Raw genomic sequence first — 26052 nt, forward strand, 5'->3', positions numbered from 1 at the left:
GGTGAGGGATCTCAGGGCACAATGCTGGCTGCCCACAGAGGATCATCATCTTCACAGATGTCCCAGAAGCCTGTGAGCCTGGGTGGGCAGGGCAATAGAAAGGAGCAAGACCATTCACCTTGAGCTTCCAGTGAGGAGGAAGACAGGTCACTTCTCTAATAATTGAGCTGCTCCCACCACTGGAGTTGGGATCATGTGCTCAGTGACACGTCCTCTTCTCACTTTGGGTTCTGAGATGCCTCCATCTCATGTGGGATATTTCAATTCTAAACATACTTCCCAGTGTCCAAACAGGCACCAACCCACTTCCTAGCAGCCAGTTTTAAGGAGGGAAGCTGATAGATTACCTTGCATCCCCTAAACACTATAAGGGTTGCTAGTAATGAACAACAAATGTGTGTTTTTACAATGAATGGCTGCAGGAACTGAAGGTGTTTAGGATTAATTATAGGGAGACATACTAGCTACTTGCAAACATCCAAAGACAATGATAATCGACTTTTCTGAGTTTTCTAGAAATGATTACTGACGTTTAGTATAAGAAAGAGCTTTCTAATCTTCCTACTAGGCAGTGAGGGCTTATCAGAGGAACCATCAGCAAATAAGTGACAGGAGGATTTGTGAGAGCACGCATGGGAGGGATTCTTGTCTTAGCCAGGTAGGAGGCTGTGCTTGGAGCCCTGAGCTTCCTTTGAATGTTAAGATTTTGGAACTTAAACTGAAGGAGGTAACTCTTGTGAGGCTCTAGGGGACTGAGGGTGGAATATCATGTTTAGGACAGCTAGGGCTCGTCCTTGTTGATGTACTTGCTGCAGCCTCTAAAAAACAGAGACATTCTCCCCAGAATGGCCAAGAGTTTTGGGCATTTGCCCAAGGGAACACTCCAAGAAAAGCCTCCCAGGAGGCTGGCTGTGTACATATTGGACTGGGCAAGCTTGATAGGGTGGCTGAAAAGTCCAGAGGAGTGGGGAAAGAGGGGAGGCAGGCAGGAGAGCTAACTACAATGCACCCACTTGATTACTGCCAGCATCACAGCAAGTGCCAGAAAGGAAATGTCCAGGGCCACTTCATGTGGCAGAGACAGTTCAGCTTTGCCAGTACCAATTATTTGAGAGATGGAATGAGAAGATAAAAATGCAAACCTCTCACAAAGAGCCTCTGAGTCAAAGGAGAGAAAATTACCCAGACTACCAGGGTTTTCTAATCAGAGCCTTCTTATCAGTGTTTCCAGTCTAACAGAGAGAAATCCAATCTACAGCAGGCTGAACACTAAATTAGATCAAATCAGGGCCCGCTTTCCAACCACACAATGGCAGGTCAAAACCCAATGACAGCTACTTGAGTCCCAGTTACTGATTCTTTCTGGATGGCCTGCCTGAGTTGTGTCAACTCTTGGTTTCAATAGAGGGGAGATGCTTCCTCTTCACCCCAAACTGCTCAATTCCATCTGCTCAAAATGGTGATACTAAACTGGAGTTGCCTTCCTGGCTCATGCAAAGTCCTCTTAGTTCAATTCACCTCATGATTGCTGTTAGCTTGGAGCTGAGACACATGTCTTTTTCAGTATAGATGCACTGGGCGAAGCACTGTGATGCACATTCTGTGTCTCCTTAATGTGTGCAAGGACATTTTCCTTCCTGCACGCAAACACACAGATTATAAAAGGAAAATCACACCAGCCTGGTGGAATACAACACTGCCAAATCCACCTCAAGGTGGATGCTATTGCTACTCTTCTTTCAAGGGATTAATAGATACAGTTAACCAGCCTTATGGTGGCAGTTATAACTTACAGTTTCTTTGCTACAAGCAAAGAACACCATCTGTGAAACACCCAGCTCCCTGCAGAGCCCTGGCCTGTTATTCTAACAGATAGCCTTAAAAGTCCACCCAAAGCTGGGACCATTGAACAGGAATATGCCCACCCAGAGACACACAGAGTGAGGCAGATGTGAAGGCAGAGGTGGGGGAGATGCAGAGAAAAAGAGACTTTTCTCTCTCTTGCTTTCAACTTCACTGAAACAAGCCTGGTTGCCGGTATGACAGATCTGTTCCCTGGAAGCTTGCTGGGCTTCTTATGCCTACATTATTCACATTGTTGTGTGTTCTGGGAGAATCTGTCCAGAGCTGAGTCTTAAAGGGAAGGGTAGAGGAAACATGTGAGAAGAAAGGGCTGGAGGAAAAGTCTCACTTCCTGTTTCTTGAAGAGTCCGTGGGCATCAACCATATAAAATGTGTCAACCCTGTTCCTCTCTCCCTCTTGCTCTTGTGCCTGCCATGCCTTTGGAGACCCAGCTAGAACCCTGGCCCACAAACCCATGCTGTGGGTCCTTTGAACGGCACATGGGAGGTGGGGAGGTGCCAGGCCTCTTTCTCACTGCTTGCGACTTGCAGGTAATTTTAAAAAGACACACACACACACACACACACACACACACACACACACACACACACATTTTTTCTCTCTCTCTCTCATCTGCACACCTCTGCAAACATACGTCATATGCTATTTAGAGGGCTGGGAGGCTTCTGAATGAAGGGCATGGCCATGTAGGTTCTTATCCAGTTTCCATACCCATTCCACTGTGTGACTGGGGAGAGTCATGTACCTCTCTGAGACCTGGTCTTCTCCATTGCTCAAGATCAGTTCCTAATACCCAGAGGAACTGTGATGGCCACAGAGCAAATGTGCACAGGCATGCACACGCATACACATTCCCACAGCCATGGTACATGTGTGTAGATGCTACAGCTGCCTTGTCACAAGTCAGAGATGATTCTACCAGCACAAAAATTAAACTATCCTAGGAGCTAAACTCCTTTCCTTCCTTCTCCACACAAGAGTTCAATTATCTTCTTCAAACATTTAAGCTCAAATGACCAGAATGAAATAAATGCAAATAAATAATCCCTGAGCTTAAAATTCGAGGCAACCACCCTTCCTTTAAATTAAGTAAACACTCCCCTCCACCCTGTCTTTCCCAGATGGAGTCACACTGGTGACTGATTATGTTCCTCTTGAATTATTCCCCTCACCCCCACCCTTCTCCAAGGTCACGTGTCCATCAGCAGCTCTGTCTCAGTTTAGTACTGGAATTTGATGTGTGAATGTTTTAGTTCCCTAAATTCTTAGCACACTCCTGCAAAATGTTTTCCTTTTTGTTGGATTTGACTTTTTCGTATTTCTAGCCCCAAACCCTGTGCTTAGTGTCTTCACACCTGGGAAAGGGTCCTCAGTCGTATCATGTGGCTTCGTGCACACTGACCTCGGTCTTCCTCTGCCCACTCCCTGGCCCTGGCCCTCCTTTCACAAAAATAGGAAATGGAGGTAAAGCATGGACAGCTCAGAATTTCTTTTCTCTTTTGTCTGCCTAAAGTCAAAAGAACTCTCCAGAGCACGGCTCAAAGTTTTCAGGTGGGAGTCTTCCAACAGCACCAGAGATACAAACAGTGAAAAGGTTCCTACTCACAGCAGCTGTAGGGACACCAGCCCATCAAACAGTCCCTTGGCAATCTCCGTGATCTTGTTCCCATAGAGGACCCTGAAAGACAGCAGGAGAAGACAGCAATCACCGTGGATGTGAAGCCACAGGAACCCACTCCAGCAGGAAGTCATCACCTTGGCCACTTCTGGGTGTGAGATCTCAGGACAGCCCCTTCCATGGCCTGCCTAATCCCTTCTCATCAGCCAGACAGAAGCAGCCAAGAGCAGCCAGGGGCTGGAGGGGCAGGTTGTCTGGGAGGCGAGGAGAAATGGGCTCTATCCTGCTCCACTCCTGGGCAGCCTAGCCCAATACGTAAGCCACAACAGGAAAAGCAGTCTCTTCGTGGTGTCTCCCTAAGCTGCTAATATGACTCACACCCCAGCAATAAATACAGTGTGTGGGAGACTGGCCCTGTGTCTTCAATGGATATTGATCAGGTTGAGCCCAGCCTGTAGAACGTTTCCTTTTAATATCCCTTTGCATCTTAGGAATTCCTAAGCTGAGTCATTTAATCATCCATCTAGACAGGGCTTTGTGTATCTGGGGTCATCTCCAGATGGTGCAGGGACTGCTGAGTCAAGGACTGGCTCTCAGGAACAACTAGGGAGCTTTGCTGTCTCACAGCAATGAAAGCTTTTACTTTCTACCCGCTTCTCCTATTCTTTGAGTTCCAGGAACCCAGGAACTCAGAACACTTTTACCCCTTTTTCTTGAGGACCTCCAGGGACGCTTATACTGATATCTCTGATTCATGGGCCTTGTCTTTGGTGTCTTGGTGGGACCTGGGAAGGAAGACTCCTGGGTCTCCCACTCCAGCACAGTGCTCAGGGGCGTCTCTGTGCCTGGCCCTTGCTGGCGCTCTGTACAGGTACTGGAGAAGCTCTGCTTGCCTCTCTCTGCTCCCATTCACAGCACAGACTTTGCTGTCTCTTGGGTCCAGCCTCCTCTGTGACCCAGGGAACTGATCTAAGAGGGTTTAAGTCCTTTCCAGAGCCCTGAAGCTCATGGAATGCATGCAATATTCAATTTTCACTTGGATCACAATCCCGGCTGTTATCCTTCTTTGAGGAGACAAAATATTAGGATGGGAAAATGGTAAATGGGAGTGATAAACCAAACCCCCCATTTCCAGATGCCACTGGGAGTGAAGGGTGAGTGTCTCTCCGTCAGCCCGCGGGTGTGTTTCATTAATGTTTCAACAAATTAATGACTAAATAAAAGTCAGCATGATGGCTCAGGCGCACATTTGTAATTCATATTAATGCCCCAACGCTTACTGTGCCAAATGTAGTAATGTCACTGTCTGCCCGTCTCAGCTGATGTCAGGACTTCTAGTGTAGCAGAAGCTGGGGTGCTTGGGGCACAGGGGTCCTCGCACTACCTGCCATGCCTCGGGATGGGAGGCCTCTGAGCCCAGTGCGTTAAAACCCCAACCTGGGCTGGGTGTGGTGGCTCACACCTATAATCCCAGCACTTTGGGAGGCCCAGGCGGGTGGATCACGAGGTCAGGAGTTCGGGACCAGCCTGGCCAACATGGTGAAACTCCATCTCTACTAAAGATACCAAAAATTAGCCAGGCATGGTGGTGGGCACCTGTAATCCCAGTTACTAGGAAGGCTAAGGCAGGAGAATCGCTTGAACCTGGGAGGCAGAGGTTGCAGTGAGCTGAGATAGTGCCATTGCACTCGAGCCTGGACAACAGGGCGAGACTCTGTCTCAGAACAACAACAACAATAAAAACCCTGCCAGGTGGAGGAGACTGAGGCTCTCCTGCCTGTGTGGTTACCTTGGGTATGTGCGTGTAGACCTATCTGGCTTCCGCCCCCAGGTCTTGCCTTGACTACCTTCTTCTTGCCTTCTGAGCTCAAACACCTCTTCCTTGGGTGGTGTCTCTTTAATATTTCAGTTAATGTTTTACACCACCTGATTACCCTATTTTAATTTCTTCATACCACTTACCCTTATGTCACATTATATTATGTAAATATTTATTTGATTTTGATGTTTTCTGCCTCCCTCCCCAGCGCCTCCCAGCTTCCTTGCATGTTAGCTCTGTGAGTGTAGTAGTAACGTTACATGGCTGTTCATGACTGGGTCTCTAGACCTCCCAAAAGGGTCTAGCACAATAGATAGCTGCTGACTGAATGAATACATGAATGAATAAATGCACAGGTAAGGGTAAAGGCTCTCCAGCCCTTTACCTTGGCTGCTCCTAAGCTGAGATTGTGTTCAACTGCAAGCTCTGTGAGGCCAAGGGTCTTGTGTATCCGGTTCACTGCCAAACTTGCAGTGTCTATAATACTGCCCAGTACACAGTAGGTATTTACTGCACGGATGAATGAATAAATTGCAAGTGAGAGATGCTTTCCTCAAACAATGCTCACATATATTTCAGAATTGGGCAGCAGCATGCCAATTTCATGTCTGGCAGCCAGATTTTGAATTCCTTTTCCTAAGAGACAAGAAGCACCTCAATGCCCTCAGACTGTCTCCAAATCCTGGCTAAGGGAAACCAGACGGGGAAGAGAGAGGGTGGGGGCAGAGACAGGATCTTGGTGGCAGACGGCCCATCTCCCTTCTCCTCTGTGATCTTCAGCACAAGCAGACACTAATCTCACACACGGTCCCATCTTTGATATCCCAGGCAGATGTTCTATTCGATAAATGAAACTAATTTACTCTGCAAGCAGCAGGCAACAGCTGAAATCAGAGACTTCCCAGTCCTCATCCCTTTCCTGGGGGGATGGTGCCAGGTAGGGGGAAAATGTGCATCTTGTTACCTGCCCACTCATAAATTGAGTAAACAGATTGCACAGAGAGGCAAAATATAGACAGATTGATCAAGAGTGTGGGTTCTGGGGCCAGACAGCTGGGTTCAAATCTTGCCTTTCCTACCTGTTACGGTGGACTTTGGCTAAATTACATTTATGAATAAAAAAATGGTTGAATAAAGCAAGATTTTTTTTTTGGTATATTAGAGTTTGTGGCCCTAGGGATAAATAGAGTTTGTGGTCCTAGGGATACATCTGGGAACAAAACAGATAATAATTCCCTCTCGGTGGAGCTTAGCTGGCCCAAGTTCTTTAGCTGTAAAAGTGAGATGACAATAGATTTTATATTTTAGGTTGTGGTGAGGACTAAACCCATCAGAGTCTTAGGAGAGTACCTGGTACCCAGTCAGTGCTCAGTAAACGCTGCCAGTCATTGTTTTACTGCATGCATGATCATCATTGGATGTGTTAGGTGGGAATGGGATCACTATCCCCATCCTGCTGACTAAGAAGCATGCGAAGAAGGCTCAAGTGACTTCCCTATGTCACACATGAGTCACTGACAGAATGAGGATATTCTATACCTTCCTGCCTACAGGGGTCTTGGAACCCCTGGTGGGTGAAGCCTTGATACCAACCAGTGGGCTACCTATGGGTTTCAAAATCAAAGACAGGAAGGGCTATAGGATGGGGTGGATGTTTTCTTAGGACAATGGCCGTGAGGGTGGTCTGGAGAGAAAGCCTGAAACTCATCAGAAGAAAAGGAGCTCCTCACTTGGCAAGGCCAGGTAAACGGGTGAGGGCAGACACAGCAGTAATGAACACGCATCGCCATCTCTCCCTACACCTGAAAGACAGTGCTGTGGTGGTATGTGGTGGGGTGGGAGGGGGACGTGAGGTTGGAGTAGAAGATGCATTCGAATTAGAAGCCAATAACTGGAAAAGCTGCCAGGCACTTAATCAATAAAAATAATGCATTTGGGTTGTAGAAATATTCCCCAAGATCAATTTCCCCGGAAGAAATATTTGTTTCTTTTACTAGGTTGCCACAAGTGTGTAAGGGAGCATAAAGTCTTGATAAACACCTCTTGAAAAAATACGTCCATGTCCCTCTTCCCTCAGGCGCCCCCATAACCCCCTCTCAGCCCCCAACTTGGGCCCCACTTACAGCGATGTGAGTGACTTCAGGCCCTGGAAGGCATCTGGAGCAATATCTGATATCTGATTCTTGCTGATGTCTCTGAAAATGTTAACGGCAAGGTCTGAGAACATGGCTCAAAGATGCGATAACGGTCACTGTTAAATGTCAATCAAGGATTTCAGGCATTCAAAATGATAAGGATTAATTAATCAATCAAGCAATTCATTTATTCATAGTGCAAGAGAAGGAGGTTTGAGAGCCTTCAGTTCAACTACTTCATGATAAAGTGCACCACATTTACATCACTCTTCTTGGTTTTCAAAGAATACTCACCAGTGGCATCTTGATCTAGACACGAGGCTGTGAACACGTGAGCCATCACTTTGTAGGTGGAAAATTGAGCCCAGTCAAATTAGGGCCTTACGTCTCATCACCAAGTAATTAATGGTACAGATGAAACAGGAACCAGCTTCCCCCAACCAACCACAGGCCAGGGTTCCTTTAGGCATCATCTTGCCTCATGCCTCCGCAGCTGCTCATTTTTCTCCCAGAAAGTCCTGAGTCATTTCACCTCCCCAGTGACTTTTCCTCCCTGACCTGAAAGGAGGTTTTGAGCAGTGACTTAAGTCTCTGTCTGGTTCGGTGCAAGCTCTAGGCTGTGGGATGTAAGCACATCGTGGGATTCTCAGGGGACGCCTTGGAGATATGGGCTTGTCTATGGCTGGCAGTGTGCTCTTCATCTGGGAGCAAGCCCAGGGCATGAGAATGTCCCAGGCTTTGGATAATGTGAGCAAGAGGGATGCGGTGGGCCAAGAGGATTCTATTAATGCTGGGCCTGAGCCCCGAGGTAGCTAACCTGGTTTTGCAGGTGCAGAGGAATCTCCTCTACCCTGGCTCCTTCCCAGGGGCCCTGAGGCTGCCCAATTGCTGGCATCCCCTTGACTTCTGAGAATCCAGACACCGGCTCTTGCTAATGGCCCTTCACCGAGGGGAAATACTTTCTCTCAGAGTCATTAGCTCAGGGATGGCCTCTGGGCTCCTGTCACTGGAAGGAGAGATGCTCCAATTTCCTGTGACAACAAACCTCTCCAGTTCTTTTCCTTTAACAAAATAAATCAATGGGTCTTTGCTTTTGTGCAGAAGAGGGAGAGCTGGGGTCTTGGAGGGTCAACAAGGAGGTGAGGAGAGAATATGGAGAAAAAAAGCACAACTGAGCAGATTCTTAAGCAATTGCCTCCAGCGAGGCCAGACGCTCCAGCCTCCCAGCCTCTTAAGCACTTGCAGTGGAAATCTCCCTGGACCTGCTTCCTTCCTTCTTCTAACAGACTTCAAAAGCACCACGCCACAACCTTTGCTGAGGCCTCTGCTTCCTCCCCTCCCTGCCTCCAAACCCTGTACTTTGAAAGATATTTCACAGGTTAAGGCTTCTTCGGCCCAGCTGTCTAGTTTATCCCTTTAGCTGGCGAAATCACCTCCAACAAATCTGCAGATTGCGCTCGCAAACTCGTCAGCTTACACCGGGCTTTTCTTCAGCGCTCCAGTTTTGTTTAAGGGTCTTAACAAGCAAATACCCTGGATTATCCTAATCTTACTTGCCCTCAGAGTGGCTGCCTATGCAAAGCACTCCAGGCAAGCATGAAGGCTCTGTTCAGACTGGACTAGCGGGAGGGCCTGTGTTGTCTTTTTTCCCCTGATTATGAATTGTCCCTTCGAGGTGCTGAGACCTCTAGTTGCAAGAGGAAGCTCTGTGGCCAGCAGGGAAACCCTCTGCTTTACCTTTAGGAGGGCAAACTGGTTTTCAGTCCACAACTAGACTTTTGGACCCATCTCTCCCTAGAGTATGAGGTGAGATGCCTCACAGTTTGGAGGTGTTGGGGAGTGGGAATTGGAAAAGTGATAGTTTAGCTGGGAATTGACCTTGGTCACTTTGTCTTTTTATTATTACAATAAAAACTGTATACTTAGGCTGGTCCAGAGGTAGTGAGTTCTCTCAATGGACTGTTCACAATCAGTTACAAATTCCTTGTTCTACTCTTTCCTCCTTTTTTACTATTGCACTTGACTAGTCTTTAAAAAATGTATGCATATTTGGTGTGTAACACGATTTTCATTGTTGTTCTTTTTTTTTTCCTTAGGAAACCACTGTGTTAAATTTGATGTTTTGATGTATGCATTCATCATGAAATAGCTAAATCAAGCTGTTTAACACATGCATTACCTCACATACTTATTTATTTGTGGTGAGGACACTTACAATCTACTCTCTGAGCTATTTTCAAGTATACGGCATGTCGTTGGTAACTACATTCACCGTGTTGTATAATACAACGAATCTCTTGAACTTATGCCTCCTGTCTAACTGAAATTGTGTAGCCTTGGCCAACATCTCCCTCATCTTCATCTCCCCTCCACCCCCGCCCCACCAGCCTCTGAGCACCTCCGATCTACTTTCTGCTTATAAGAGTTTGGTTTTTTTAGATTCCATGTGTAAGTGAGAACATCTGGCACACTTGGTCTTAATTCTTAATTCTGCAAGCAGGAAACAGCAACCCTGAGAGCTGAAGTACCTGAAGCCCTAAGTGACTTGACACAGTCATTTGGGCACAGAGCAAGCATCTCAAGTCTCCTATCAGCTCAAGGCCCCCTCCGCTATTTTGCTGTGATAAATACACAAAACAGGGCACTGAGCTGAAAGGCAGATGGGAGATGGCTCTAGCTGCCCACTGACCTCCATGCTTGACCCCACCCCTAGCCACAGCAGCTGCCCCTAGAACTGATTCTGGGCACTGGGATTACTCTTAATCAGTGCTTCTCAAACCTCACAAGGGTGTGGATTAAAATGCACCACAGAGAGTCTGATTTGTAGGATCCGGGGGTAAGGGCTAGGAATCCGTATCTGCAGCACATCTTTAGGTGATTCCCATCTAGGTAGTCCCTGGCTCATATACTTCAGGCCATGATGTTTTAGAAAATGGTCTCAGACCCACCTTGGTCCCCTGGGACTTATAAACTGGATGACCAAGGGGTAGCTTTTCCAGACTGTTCAGAATAGAGGTGGCAAATTCAAGTGCCTACAAAGGTCATGTAGGGAATATGTGTGAGATACTAGGACGTCTTGGAGCTTGTGGAGTAAGCTGCTCTGCCTAAGAGCATGTAAAAGAAAAGAACTCCCAACATCCCATTCTACCAATAATACAGGTAGCCCAGGTGTCAGGCCTACCAGTAAACTAACCTTGCAAGACTGAGGAGCTGACTGTCCCCAGGGCCTTCTACTGCTTCTCTGTGACTCCTCTGCTTTGATACAGGCTAAGCATCCCTAATCCAAAAATCCAAAATCTGAAACTTTCTGAGCACTGACGCGACATCACAAGTGGAAAATTCCACACCTGACCTCATGTGACAGGTTGCAGTCAAAACACAGTCAAAACTTTGTGTCATGTGCACAAGTATTAAAAACATTGTATAAATTACCTTCAGCTTATGTGTGTAAGGTGTATATGAAACATAAATGAATTTCATATTTAGACTTGGATCCCATTCTCAAGATATCTCATTATGTATGTGAAAATATTCCAAAATCTGAAAAATTCAGGACTCTGAAACACTTTTGGCCCCAAGTATTTTGGATGAGGAATACTCAATCTTTTAGTTTGTACCTGGAATGCTTTTTATACTAAGGTGACCACTAGAAATAGGCAGGGACAAAGCCATTCAGTCAGGGAGAATTTTTTTCCTCCCCCTCCCTTTTCCTTTTTTCTTTCTTTCTTTTTTTTTTTTTTTTTGTAAAAGATAAGAACAGGATGTGGTTTACCCACAGTTGAGGGGGAAACTTCTTTCTGTTAGATATTAGGGATAACCTGGTCATGTATATTTAGGAGAAATTAGGGTTTTGAAATCCATTCTCACCAGGGACCCTCCCTCTCCCAAGCCATCGATTGCACTTGAGTCTAGATTTCTGAAGTTCCATTACTCGAAAATGTTTAAGTGCACTCTCTTCTTTATTGCCATCCTCTTTGGGGGAAAAAAAGGGCATCATAATAAATATCAGTAGCATCATAAGTGATCAAAAATTAAATTCACTTTCCAGGTCGTGACTGAGCAGGTCTTATGAATTTTGAATGCACAGATCATGGTAAGTCCAATAGGATGGAGAAGGAACAGTAAAACATAGTCAAGCTTTAAATTACCTGGACTTCACAAAAAATTAGAGCAGTAACTTAAATCATGCAAGAGATATAGGTTGGGGCAGTGACTGAACTTGTCATTTTTCACTGAAATTACTATCTGGCTGCATAATCAAGCTGAGCTTTAAAAACGAACTGGGGGGGGGTGCATGGAGAGCGAGCTGGGGAAGCAGGGACACCAGGAGATTAATGGCCAGAGGTTTTAAATATTAAGGCCTATATTTATACAGCTCCTGCAGCAGGAATGCTGCCAAGGGGAGGGAAGAAGAACGTGCTTCGAGCTGCCTCATTATGTTGGTTTCCACTTCTGGAATTGCACCAGGAGAAAAGCTTGTTTGGTTTGGATTTCCAGGGAGATGGGAAGTTGGCTTCCTGAGATCTGAGGGTAAAGCCTACCCATGCCACTGTTTCGCAGAGATATTTGTTTTTAACATAAAAGGAATCAGCAGACACTTAACCTTTTTAATGTGGGCCCTCCCACTCAAGGGAAAGCAATGAATCAGCCCCGTGCAGAACAAGAAGCAGGAAGGAATCCATGCATATTTCTCTTTCCTCTGTGGGAGGGTGCCGGGGTTGGGGGTGCAAAAAGAGCTAGTGGAATGAAAATAGCAACTTTGTTTCTGGGCTCTAATAAATGATTTCTTTTTTTTTTTTTTTTGAGACAGAGTCTCACCCTGTCACCCAGGCTGGAGTGCAATGTCGTAATCTCGGCTCACTGTAAACTCTGCCTCCCGGGTTCAAGTGATTCTCCTGCCTCAGCCTTCCAAGTAGCTGGGATTACAGGCCCACACCACCATACCTAATTTTTTTTTTTTTTTTTTGTATCTTTAGTAGAGATGGGGTTTCACCATGTTGGCCAGGCTGGTCTCAAACTCCTGATCTTGTGATCAGCCCGCCTCGTCCTCCCAAAGTGCTGGGATCACAAGTGTGAGCCACCACATCTGACCTACTAAATGATTTCTTAGGATAAAAAAGGGGAGGGGTATCTGTCCAGAATTTTAATACCTGTGATGGCAATGGTTGGGCTGTTTCTGAATCCTATTGGCCTCCCTTCAGAGCCCCCAGCTCTGAGTGACTCACAGAGTAGTGCTCAAAGTCGTCATGGGATGGGGAAGAATGATGACATTGTCACATGGTGGGCATGAGGGCAGTGATGCAACGGTTCCATCAAAGCTGCTGCAGTGAGGAAGGAACAGCAGGGTTGGTGTCGCCCAGCAGTGATGTAATGCAGTGGTGGAGTGACGTGACTTATCGAGCTAATGGGGATGTAGGGGATGCTCACATGTTGACCATACCCTCCGAGGCTTCTCATTTCATGCAGGAAGAACAGAAAGTCTGTACCATGGTCTAAGGAGGCCATGTGATCTAGTCCCAACCTTTCCAACATGAGCCCCATCGTCTCCCCTCACTTGTTCCGCTCCTTCTTGCTATTACACAAACCATCGATACAGGCTCCCTATGGCCTTTCTCTTGCTCTTCCTGCTGCCTGGGACAGTCTTTCCTAAGAGCTCTGTGCTCACTCCCTTCCTTCCTGTAGGCCACCTGAACGTAGAGGCCTTCATGGGCACACCTACCTAAAAGACCCTCCCACCATCACTGATATTCTGATTTCTCATATTTGTTCCTTTATTTTCTGTGTTCTCCCACTCGAATATAAGCTCCATGAGAGCAGATTTGCTTTCTGTTCACTGCTCTACCCATAGATCCTTGTTTGTAGCAGACATTTGCTTGGTATTTGTTAAATGAGTGTATGCATGGTTGTAGGGATGTTGGTGACAGTGGCATAGACAGCTAAGGGGCCATCAAGTCTCTGCTGAAATTCTTATTTTAGGTCCACATCACTAGAGCCAAGTGACAAAAATGGTGATATGGGTTTTCTAGGCTAACTCATCTTTGCCTCCCACACAGATAATTTTACTTTGCTCTAGTTGGAGAGGTTCTTAGCTCTACATAATCCAAGCCCACACACCTCACAATCTCCAGGCAACACTTCCACATCTTACCTCCCAAGCCTAGGAGTGTTCAAGGTCTGAAACAGAACTGCCCAGGATGAATGGACATGGTCTATCACCTGGACAGGTTGCCCACTACACATTGCAAATGACCCCGGAAATTGAAAACATTTGGTCTCATTTCTCCCCAGGGGAAACTTACATTCGCTTCAGTTTCTTGTACTGGGTGAAGGCTCCTGCAGGGATGGATTTGATGGAGTTCTGTTCTAGGCGTCTGGGAAACAGAGCAGAGAAGGGTCCATTAACCATCCACCTGTCAACAAGTGGTCATTGAGGCCTACTGTGTTCTCAGGCCTGAAGGACAGGGAGGTCTCTCTTGCCACAGGTGCATGTTGTGGTTGCGGGAGATCAGGCAAAACAATGCATCAGCCAGAGAACTCAGGTAGTAGTATATGGAGCCCCCATCCAAGGGTCTAACTCCCCTTGGAGAAAGCTGGAAAGGATGACCTTTCCTTGGGGATTTTTGATTCTTGCTTATTATAAACTGCCTTTGGCGGCAGCTGTCTTCTTCAGAGCCAGCTGTAGAAGTAACCAAGCAGAATGCAGAATAAGTCAAAGGGATAAAAAGAAGAGTAAAAAGAGATGGACCATGGGCCAGCAATGCTTATCTGTCATGGAACCATGTCACTATTCAGTTAAACACTCAGCCACACTGCTAATGGGGCAGAAATGTCAATGGTTGACTTCATTTCTGGGTTTTTCCATGGGCTGTCTTAATACACTCAAGAAACAGCCTTAACATCTTTAGGCTCCCAGCCTGTCATTCATCAAACTGGCTCCCTGACATCCTGCAAGGCCCAGGGGTCCAGACTGGACCACTCCCCTGGGCTGCTGCTGGAATCTGTGGTTTTAACCTATTATGGAGTTTTCTGAAATGCTTCCTCTCCTATCACGTTGAAAGGAACAAGAGACACTGCAGGCCCAGGGCCCAGAACTTCCTTGGAAGTGAAGAGGCCATGGGGAATGAGTGAGCATTTCCATTCTTTATTCTTTCATCTCTCAAATGACTTCCTGTCACCACGAACAGGTGTGGTGGGAAACAGGCATGTGGGGGTGGTGGGGCCCTCTATTAGGGGTGATGAATGGCACCCTGGCCCAGGCTCAGGATCTCATCCTTATCCATCTCCCTTCTCTCCAATGTGCACATCTTTTCATCACCTCCTTGTTTGGCCTTGATGCTCCCCAAACCCTCAGCTGGGAAGACACACACATGTGTATGGCAGGGGATGTAGGGGAAACAAAAGCGTTACATGAGAGGAACGGGCTCCCTTGAAGCTGACAGCTAGTGGATGCACATTTCTGGCTGCGATGGACCCATTCATCTTGAAGAGTAATCCCCGCTGCAGAGTGGGGGAGACAGTCGTATTAATTTGTGCCTCTGCGATCTCATCTTCATTGGGGGAACAGAGTATTTGTTACTGGAACCGCTAATGGAGCAGTTTGCCAGCAATTTTCCCATTTCAAACAACATCTCAGCTGCTAATGTGGAATGGTTTGTCAGGCCAACCCATAACACAGACAAATCACTCTCCAGGCAAAAGGAAGGGGGAAAGGGGGGAGAAAGGGGAAAGGCGGGTGAGAGGAGAGAGGGAGTATCAGGACATATCATTCTTGGCTGCCGGATGAATAGAGTCTACAAATGAGACTGCCACGGTCTATTAACAATGCCTTTGTACCCTGCTGGAGGGGGATGGGGAGTATACTTTACAGGGAGCACAGTCACAGGCAGGCTGGACAGAGGCCTGGCTGGCTGGCTCATGGAGAGCCACAAAAGCCTGTCACAGGGTCTCAGGTACTGTGGGCTACTGGATATAGCAACCCACAGAGACAGCAGACTCGAGGCAGCCTGCCTTGCCTGAGAAGTTCCAAGGACATGCTCATTTTCCAGCTGAGCATAGAGTTCAGCAGGGATTTCTTAGCCAAGGCAGCAGCCCCATGGATCTCTGGGGCTGCCAGTCAGGTGGTGGGTGCTCTCCAGGAATCCTATCATTCACCTGCCACCGTGGCAAGGGACTTTGGCAGGATGATGCCTCCAGAGAAAGCCACTATTTGTAACAATGGCAACCCCCTCAACTTTTGCAAGAGCATCCACTGTTCCCAGCTGCAGGCCAGTGAGCCTATGCCAAGTCATGACAGCACTGGGTGTGAGCTCTGTGGGCTCTCTATGCAGTTCCTAATCAATTACCCTCTGTTTTAATGATGGGTGCAAGAATTAAGGGAGAGAGAAATCAATGAACATGATGTGACACTGGACCCAAGGAGTTTGATAATCTGGTAATAGAGACCAGCCCAAGACGGTGCATCACAGAACTAAATTTTATTGCTACCATAATAAACACGAGGAGTCATCATTTATGGGCTCTAGTTGACCATGTCGATTATCTCTTTTAATCCTTCCACATGTAAGGTATACTATACTGACCCCATTTTGCAGATGAGGAAGAGACAACCTAGAGGAATCAAATAGCGTGTCCTAAGTGACAGGGCCAGGAACGGGAAGAACTGTTATCTCTGTTTCTATCCATTGGATATGCTGCCTCTATATATTTGTGAAAATGGAGAAACTGAGGCTCAGAGATGAAGGGGACATTCTCAAAGTCACAGAAAAGTTAAAGGGATTGGGGCCCCAGGGCTTACACACTGAGACATCACACGGAAGCAGGTACTCAGAGAAAAGGCTGCAGGGGTCGGAGAGACTGAGATATAGATGTGAATATACATAAGACATGCAAATAGAATGCAAAGGTGTGGCTTCTGAATGAAGAATAAAGAATTCCAGGCCTAGCCTGGTAAGCCTGGCAAAAAGGTTCCTCTGCATACTGCACTCCTCACACTTGGCTCACTCTGGCTTTGGTTTTCCTTCTTTCTTTCTTTTTTTAAAAGAGACAGAGTCTTGCTCCATCACCCAGGCTGGAGTGCAGTGGTGTGATCATGACTCACTGCAGCCTTGAACGCCTGGGCTCAAGTGATCATCCCACCTCCGCTTCCTGAGTAGCTAGGACGACAGCCATGTACTACCATGCCTGGCTAATTTTTAACTTTTATTTTTGTACAGACAGGGGTCTCACTATGTTGGGTAGGCTGGTCTCAAACTCCTGGCTTCACGCAATTATCTTGCTTCAGCATCCCAAAGTGCTAAAATTACAGGTGTGAGCCACCATGCCTGGCTTGGGTTTCATTCCTGTCTGGGGTTGCTCAGCTTCTCAGGCTGTTTTAGGCACTGGCTGAACACACAGCCCTTCCTGGAGGGCCAAGGCCATTGCACGATGAGGGTCAACCCTGCCCTAGGAGGCAGCAGGAATTTGTCTGGGGTGGGAGCATTGTTGTGAACAGTTTGTGTACCTTCAATGTAAAGGAAAGAAAATGATAGGTGTAACCATAACCCCCACCACCACCGCCGCCACCACCGCCAAGAGCTAAGATAAATCAGGTGCTCAGATGTTAGACACAAGGCTGAGTTTTACACGGTTTGTCTAACTTAACAGTGACACTCTCTGAGGCAGGTCTTTTTAGTTATTACCACCTCCACATTAAACACAAGAATATTGAGGCTCAGAGAGATTAAGGCACTTGCCGGGATTCACAAAGTCAGGGAGAGGTAGAGCTGGGACTCAAAGCCAAGTTCATCTGACTTCAAAGCCCAAACTCTCAATTACCACGCTTTGCTGAATACCGTTTGGAGTGGAAGTGCATTCATTTTCTTAGTCCTTTCCAGCTGGTCCACAGGGAAAATGGCCCTTGGTCATGGGAGCAAGGTTGGAGAGAGTGCACAGATGTGTGTGTTCACATGCAGTCTTTGTGCAGCAGGTACCCCTGGAAAGACTTTGCACTTAGCCCAGTCCTGCAGCCTAGAACAAGGATGCAAAGGTGCAGACTCCTAGTGTGAAGAGCTCAGTGGAAAGGACATAAAGAAGCATTGGCATCAGCAAAACCTGTCACATTTAGGGATGCATCTGAAGCCAATAGCTGATTTAGGTCTCTTTTAACCGGCACATGTGTCTTTCTTTGTCTGGCAAACATTCTTCAGGCTGCAAACTGATTTAATAGAACTAGCATAAAAACAAACATACAAATCAAACATCTGAGCATCTTCCCGCACCAGCAAAAACAATGGGAACATCTGATGGGGATTTCAGCCATTTGTGCTCTGTATTGATTTGCCCTAGTTCCTCAGATGCTTCCTTAATGATCTGTCATTTGCAAACATGTGACTAAACACAATACATTTCTAGCAATACAGCAGTCAACATGATGCCGGAGAGACTGGCAGGGGCACGGCTGCAAGGTTAAAAGGTCCTGGAGTGTGTGGAAACGTTGGCAGTCGTGGTGATGACGATGATATAATGAACACCTACCACTTTTGATATGTCAGACACTGTGATCCTCACACATTGGCTCAAATTATTTTTTTCAACAGTCCTAGGAAGCAAGTAGTATTATTAATATATCCATTTTACAGATGAAGAAATCATGGTACAAAGAGGTCAACTTGCCTAAGGTCAGGTAGCTAGCAATGGTGGAGTCTGAACTTGAATCCAGGTTGGAACACAGTGCCTGTGTTCTTAACCGTTAGGCTATCCTGCCTCCCACCTAGAAGCCACTTTTGTGGTTTTTTTTAACTCTTTCCCATCTCTCTTAGCCTTCTTTGACTTGGGAGCACTTGTTAGGATGTCCAGATCATGCTGAAGGAAGGAAACCCCATGCTTATTCTTCCTCTAAGTCATCCTGGGCCGGCTCGTTGGACCAGACAACCTAAACCCCAAAGGTTCAGTTCCTGATCCTTCCCTATGCTGGAAGAAGGCTGAAATGGAAGGTTCCTTTCAAGGTTATGCTCTGGGCCCACCTTCTGGGGCAGTCCCTTTCTGGCCTTTCTCTTTCTTTGCCATTGGTCCTCATGGTTTTTCAAAAAGGTAGACTGTGGACCAGGTGCAATGGCTCACACCTGTAATCCCAGCACTTTGGGAGGCTGAGGTGGGTGGATCACCTGAGGCCAGGAGTTTGACACCAGCCTGCCAAACGTGGTGAAACCCCATCTCTATGAAAAATACAAAAAATTAGCTGGACTTGGTGGTGGGTGGGTGCCTGTAATCCCAGCTACTCAGGAGGCTGAGGCAGGGGAATCACTTGAACCCAGGAGGCGGAGGTTGCAGTGAGCCAAGATCACACCACTCCAGCCTGGGCAACAAAAGCAAAATTCTGGTTCACATAGAAGATGAGGAATGTAGGCATATCTGAGACAAGCCATTCCTAACCCATGCTGTGTGTAGACACCTGGCATCGCCTACAGAAAGCAGAGGTACAGACAAAACACAAAGCCAGATTTGCTTTTCTTATTCTGAACATGTGCTCAGATGCCACAGAGGATATTATTTTTTTGTCTTAGAAAAAAATGTATGAAGAATTGCATGGGAACTTGAGACTAAAGCATTCCGTGATGACACATACATATACATGTGCATAGGTTTTTGCTTTTTACATTCTTTTTAGTAGCTTCCAAAGAGTGTGCTCATCTTCTCCCTGTTATGTTTATTTAATCTTCATGGGAGATTTCTAGGTAGGTATGATGACCCCTTTTAAGCAAAAGGGGGAACTGAGTGAGGCCTGAACATACATAAGGAATGTGTTTGAAGTAAGAGGCAGAACAGGGATTTGGATCCTTGAGTATGGATCCCAAGGCTCTGTTCCCAGCCACTCTGTCTGATTACCTGCTTTGTACCACCTGCTCCCATCCCACCCTATCACCCCTCCTTCCATGTGGCAGTCCCTAACATAGAAACTTGGTGCTCTCAGAAAGTCTAAGAATCACTGATGTCTATGACTTCTAGAACATTCCAGCTCTTTGATTCTGTTTGCTGGTTTGTTTTGTTGTCCTTTTAATTCTCTCTGTGTGTCTTTTAAAGCCCCTGGTGGCTGTAAGAATGGAGTATTTGCTATTGCTAAGCGGCTGCCTCCCTATCTCAGAGAGACAATGTGGTTAAGAGGTGGCAGGGTGAAAACTGGGGCTATTTCCCCACCTAAGATGCTCTCACTTATGACTGGACATGAAAACCTGTCTATAGCCTTTCTTCATGGAAGACATTTAGCTTTCATAGCAGAAGATATGAGACATGGGATACCACCATGGGGAGATACAGAGCAAAAATGGAAGAAGATGAGGCTCTAGGGACAGATGGTCCCTTCGGAGCTTTTGAAGACTCATAAGAGCGTCCTGAAGACCACAGAGCAGAGGAACATGTGGGTTTCTGGGTCTTCCCATCATCTATCCCTGCTGGAAGCCAGAGCGGGTTCAGAGAACCAACAGGGTGCAGTGAGAACGTTGCCATCAGTGGGAGCTCAGTTTCGAAGAAAATCTGCAGTGAATCATCATCTCACTGTGGGTTCTCTGGAAGAAAGCTATTTTTAGAAGAATTGGCTCTGGTATTCGGGGACACCAGCACACATTTCTCGGAGCTGCTTGGCTTTAGAAAACATTGAAAAGAGTCTGCAAGACTGCTTTGCATCAGAGATAGGCAACCCCTTCCCCTTCCCCTTCCCCTAAAGTTGGGGAGTACAGAACCCCTCCCAAGGTTCAGGCAATTTAAGAGAATCACTAGTAGCTAAGGTTTGAGAAGAGGGAGTGGAGAGCCTAACATGGTACCAAGCATTCCTAAGGAGGAAGTACAAATCTGGATGATATAGGTGGCCATGGACAAGGGATGGAATTTTCGATAAGAAAAAGAAAAACAAGCCACATTTGGATGTCTTTGGAATGATAAATCAGATACCTCCTATTCATCCTGGGGTGCAGCCTGCTGTTTCAACTCTCTGCTCCCTTTTTTCTCATCTTCCCACCCATCTGCTGACCTCTCACATGCTAAGAGGATGCATTTTCCCTGCTTTAAAGACTTTTAGGCCAACACACAGGTCCCCGGGCACATAGAAGAAGCAGGTTCTCCCTCCAACCTGCTCTCAGGTTCCCTTTTACATGTCATATCTCCAACTGCCCTATCCCCAACCACAGAGACCTGCCCTCTCTGCTTCATTTTATCACAGAGGAGGAGGAGGCAAGCCATGCAGGGGAAGTCCTAGGCAATCCATCTGGTAGACTGTGGGTGCCCGACACACAGGGGCAGCCTTATTTCAATATATGAGTACATTTGCATGAAGATGAACTACTCCCAGGTTCAAGTCATAATACAAGTGGCTAGCCAAGTTCCAGAATCTATTCTTGCAACCATAACCCTTTGGAGAACTGACCTATGTTTATGGAGGAATCTCTTGTGTAGGTAGCTCCAGCTCCTAGGATGTGGCTTCTAACCATTGTCATCATCCTAATAAAGATGGTGGTGATAGTTGTAGTAGTTGCCACTGTGAACTAACAACAATCATCGCTAACACAGTACATCATATGGGCCAGACGCACTTTACTATTCTCATTCACCTAACTTTTTTTTTTTTTTTTTCAGTCTTTCTCTGTCACCAGGCTGGAGTGCAGTGGTGCCATCTTGGCTTACTGCAACCTCTGCCTCCTGGATTCAAGTGATTCTCCTGTCTTAGCCTCCCTAGTAGCTGGGACTACAGGCATGCACCACCATGCTCAGCTAGTTTTTGTTTTTTTAGTAGAGACGGTGTTTCACCATGTTGGCCAGGATGGTCTCGAACTCTTGACTTCGTGATCTGCTCACCTCGGCCTCCCAAAGTGCTGGGATTACAGGTGTGAACCACCATGACTGGCCTTCACCTAACTTTCATAAGAACTAGTAAGGAGGTGCCATTAGCCTCTGCATTTTGCAAAGGAGAAAACCAAGGCTCAGAAAAGTTATCTGCCCATGGCTACCAGGCAGAGCCAAAGCTGGAATGTAGGCTGCCCAGATCCACAGTCTATACTCTTAACCTCTTCGTTGTCTCTGCCTATTTCTGGAAATGCTCTAGCTAGGATGGTCATTCTCAGACTTTTGGATTTCAAAGACTAGGTGGTGACCAGACCTTTTATTTTGCTAAGTATGGCAATCTCTTTGCGTGTACTATATAAAACACATAAATTATAATTATACAATAGTTAAACATATATAACACACATAGACTACTCTGTCTTCAGTGGCTATCATTTTGCAAAATAAAAGACATTTCTAAAAACAATGAAAACAGAATAAGGAAGTCCAAAAACTTATAGGATGCACACTTGAACTGAATTATTTTTGCTCAATATAAAAATATCACGTTGTTCTGGTTTTTGCACTTTACCTGATATCAGGAAAACCTCAGTCATAATAGACAGGCTCTGGGCAATTACTGTTCTAGCTCATCAATGTCGCTTTTAAAATTCAACACATCCAGGTATGATCTGGTCTGCACAGAGCCCACCTCTGATGTGGTTATCTGTAGTTTCTGTCTCTTGGAGAGCTGAGCTGTGTACCCATGAGGTCTAGGCTGGGAGTAGGGAGATGTGAAGTGGCAGGGGGGTGGCAGGCCCAGGGCCCTGAATCAGGGCTGGGGTGGGCTCACTGGCTACAGCCTGGCTTCCTGGACTGGACTCTTTCATCAGACTGTAGTTTGGGAACCTGGCCAAGGGAAGGTCTGTGGCTGCCAAAGAGGAAAGATATAACCTGGCAGATGGAAGGAGAAAAGAATAAGGTGGGGCAGGGAAAGAAAGGAACGATCCATAGGAATCTGAAATGAGATGAGGGCAGGTGGGAATTCCAACTTGAATATCCATTGTGGGAGGGCCAGAGGCCCATTCTGGTATGGATGGAGAGGGAAAGGGAGCGGAGGGTTAACTGGGGGGAGAAAGAGATGGGGGTAGGAAGAGAAGTGGGAAGACCATAGGTGGGGCAAGGGGGAGAGGGGAGAAATGCACCAAGGGAGGGAGAAAATGATGAAGGGGAAACAGTGCCAAATGAAAAAAAGCAAGAATAGAAAAGAAGAAGAATGATGTAAGGATGGACATATTTGGAGTAGATTAGATGGTATGTTGGAGGCCATAGGAGGAACAGGAGAGGTAGGTGAGGACTAAGCAGACTTCGTGGAGGAAGAGCTCTCTGAAGCCAGAGCAAAGGACCACAGGGACTGAGGAGAGTTGCATTAAAACCCTAAGGGAATGAATTGTTAGTGTTTGTGAAAAGAAAGGAGGAGGGCCACAGAAGGTGGGAACGGCAGGCAGAAGGATCTTTACTGACCACCTCCTGCCTTCCACGTGGTTTGGAGGCATAGGTTGTGTCTACTGGGGCTGGAAAATGGGACTGTAAAGGCATCAGAGAAAAGCTGGCAAAGTAGGTGAAGAAAGAAGAAACGAAGACTCCACACCAGTGTGGAAAGTCATGTGCTTCTTCCCATTTCAATCAACGTAAAGTCAAAGTCTTTCAAATGTCGCAGGATGTGGCCCCTCCTTACCTCTCTGATCTTATCCCCCATTACTGCCCCTCTTGTCTATTCTACTCCAGCCACACTGGTTTTCTGGAGCACCAGGCCCACTCTAGCTTCAAGGGCTTTGCTCAACCTAAAACACTCTTTCTCTAGATAGCCATTTCGTTCTCTTGCTTATTTCATGTCCTTTTCCTGTTTCATTTTTCTCCATAGAATCTACCTTCTGACATGTTATCTAACTTACTTTGTTGCTTATCCCCTCCATCACTACAATGCGAGTGTTATAAAGGCAGAAATGTGTGTGTTTTGTTGGTTCCTGTCTTTCCAAGCACAGAACAATGACAGGAAAACAGTGGGTTCACAACAGATGTTTACTGAATGAATACATGAATGAATGAGTCCATGGCCATCTACTGGAATGAACTGGGAACAGAAGGGCATACACAGGGAAGGGGAAGAGGAAGAGGAGCAAAAAAGAAAGAAAGGAGATTATGACAAAGCAGAGAGGCAAGGGAAATGTGTATCTCTTATTTGGAGGGATTTTACCTAATGATGTTTTCAGTAGAAGGGTTCCATATAACGATTTTTCAAAAAAATATATATTTCCATTTATATTTTATGGAAATATAAAATTCCTTATATTTCCATATAAGGATTCCATATGACAAAAATGAAGCCAACTAAAGGTGAAGGCAGAAAATGAAAGCAACTGTTGCTATTTGAAAAGTAATCTTGAAGTCAATGTTGACTGGTCCTCCACTCATTTTAGAACGAGATACTTGCCATTTTCTAATGTATGAGGTGAGAGTGGACTAGGCCAAACTCTGTGGACAAACACATTTTACTGGAATTTTTGACACTCATGTATACATACAGACATACAATCTCGTCTCGTTACCTATAAAAGATCAAATCTACAGGACAAAAATCAGATCTGAGATAATTAAGAGCTCAGTTCCCCTCTCAGACAGTGGTAGCTAAGACATGAGTGAATCATTCGTTTACGCCCCACCACTTCCACCACTACTGTACGGAGTACCTGCCCGTGTGCTGAGGACTGTATGAAGGGCTCCATGTGTAACATTTCAGTTAGTTTTCACAATGACCCACTGAGGTGTCACACTATAATTATCACATTAATATAGGTGAGAAAACTAAAGATGAAAGAGAAATTATTTTACCTGATGTCACACAGCTAGCACATGGTACGGCCAGGATACAAATACAGTGTGACTCTAGGGCAGGGATTGGCAAACTCATTGGGACGGGCCAGAGAGAACATACTTTAGGCCTTGTGGACCATGCAGTCTTCTGCAGCAGCTGCTCAGTACTACCATAAGAGACCAGCCATAGACAGGACACACATAAATGGATATGGAGGTGTTCCAAAACATTATATTTACAAAAAATAGGCAATGGGCATCCTTGGCCCTAGGCTATAATTTGCTGATTCTGATCTCGAGTCTGTGCTCTTGACCACTGTGCTATCATAGGTGGGAAGGTGTCAAAGGACAGCAAAGAGATTCATCCTGAATGTTTTTAACCGTCAGCTCCAACAGCCCCACACGCAGATGGCCTAGTGGGTGATTGCCTGGGAAAGGGAGCTGAACTCACCAGGGACAGGTGTGGGGGTGTCAGATGGGGGCACTTACATTTCAACGATGCCCTCCGGCAAGTTGGCAGGAATCTCCGTCAAGCCCTTTCCTCGACAGTCCACAATATTATTGCTGCACGTACAGGGCGAGGGGCAGGAGATGGAGTTGGCGTTGCAGGATGGGGGCTCCGAGTGGGGGCCTGTGGAGCCAAGACACAACTGTCAACTTATGTCAGTGTCAGGAGCTGCCTGGGCTTCTGTGTCCTTACCCAGCATCCCAAGGGCACAGCATGACCTGACAGCCATCTGAGAAATCATCACCAGCTGACATCTCCCTTCACCTGGGAGACACAGGTGCCACAGGCTAAATATTCAGCAAAGAGGAGAGAGTCTGACCTTGACCTGACCGTTTCTGGGTTGCTCTGCCTGCTCTGTTATCCTGTCACCTCTGTCTTTCAGAAAAACAGGGGCCCTCAGAGTCAATCACACATGAAAATACGCTGCTAGAATCTGAAGAGCATACGATGGGACCACTTTCGCAGGGTGCACCTTGGGGTTCTGGCTTTTATCTGATGACTGGATGCTGAGTGTAAACATAGCTTTTAGACCTTTCTCTAGCGGCTGCAAGTCACAAGGCTATGAAACCAGGTGGCAGAATCTCCCTATCTGGGGCATTGATATTGTCAAAGTGTTAATACCCCCATCAACAGCTACACTTGAGGCATTTCCAAGTGGCTTCTATGTCCAGGGGACATGCAGATAAAGCCTGTCCCACCTGAAAAACAGGCGAATAAGTTACTACGTATTTTGGAGTCAGCTATTAATTTTGTTTGAGGTGAGAATCAGTGTGAATTTCAAGCAAAGTGATAGAAAGCCAAGCAAATAGTACCCAAGGAGCTCATTTAGAAAGCCAAACGTAGATAGACATATCCATTACTAACCTAACTCAAGATTCAAAGAGTCACCAGGAATCTAAATCACTTTCTCTGGTGGTCACATTAAATCCTGAATACAAAAAGTAAATGCAAATGTTTTAAAGATGTTGTAAACATTTTCATGCTATGGCTGTTCCCTTAAAGTGAGGTAAGACTCTCAATCACATGGTTAGCTTTCCAAATGCGGAGTTTTTTGGTCCAAAACAGAAGCTCAATCCCACATCCCTCCCAGGGCCTCATCCCACTGCTGCTGGATCTGGCCAACAAGGGTTATTTCAATGTCTTTTCAGATTGCCCTCTCAGGGAAAAGAGCCAAGACTGAGACCAAACTTAGATATTGTCTGCAGATTGCTGCACTGCTTGAAAATGGGGCCTCTGGCTGGGGGCTCTTAATTGTAGATCAAATACAGAACACAAAATATATCTGCAGGGAAAAAGTTTGGATTGGCCCCTGTTCACTGGAGAACTGAGTCTGGGAAGCCAGAGTGAGTCTAGCTACTGGGGTTGAACCAGATGACCAGCTGAGCCTCGTGTCCTCTTTGGATGTTGGGCCTTAAAACAGAGGGTCACCCTCTCCACATTCAGTAG

At 46.3% G+C, this 26052-nt stretch overlaps 1 protein-coding gene across 3 annotated transcripts in view; it reads right to left on the reverse strand.

Moving 5' to 3' along the window:
* Window positions 1-26052, reverse strand: part of SLIT3 (slit guidance ligand 3) — a 641188-nt gene that overhangs the window by 122683 nt on the left and 492453 nt on the right. For all 3 annotated transcript variants that reach the window (XM_035292102.3, XM_035292104.3, XM_035292103.3), the window contains exons 9-12: window positions 24588-24729; window positions 13736-13807; window positions 7425-7496; window positions 3471-3542 (exon numbers count right to left, since the gene is read on the reverse strand). In XM_035292102.3, coding sequence (XP_035147993.3) covers window positions 3471-3542; window positions 7425-7496; window positions 13736-13807; window positions 24588-24729 — 358 coding nt within the window. The remainder of the gene's footprint in view (window positions 1-3470; window positions 3543-7424; window positions 7497-13735; window positions 13808-24587; window positions 24730-26052) is intronic.

This window comes from Callithrix jacchus, chromosome 2 (assembly GCF_049354715.1).
Source record: "Callithrix jacchus isolate 240 chromosome 2, calJac240_pri, whole genome shotgun sequence".
In the NCBI taxonomy this organism is placed as follows: Eukaryota; Metazoa; Chordata; class Mammalia; order Primates; family Cebidae; genus Callithrix; species Callithrix jacchus.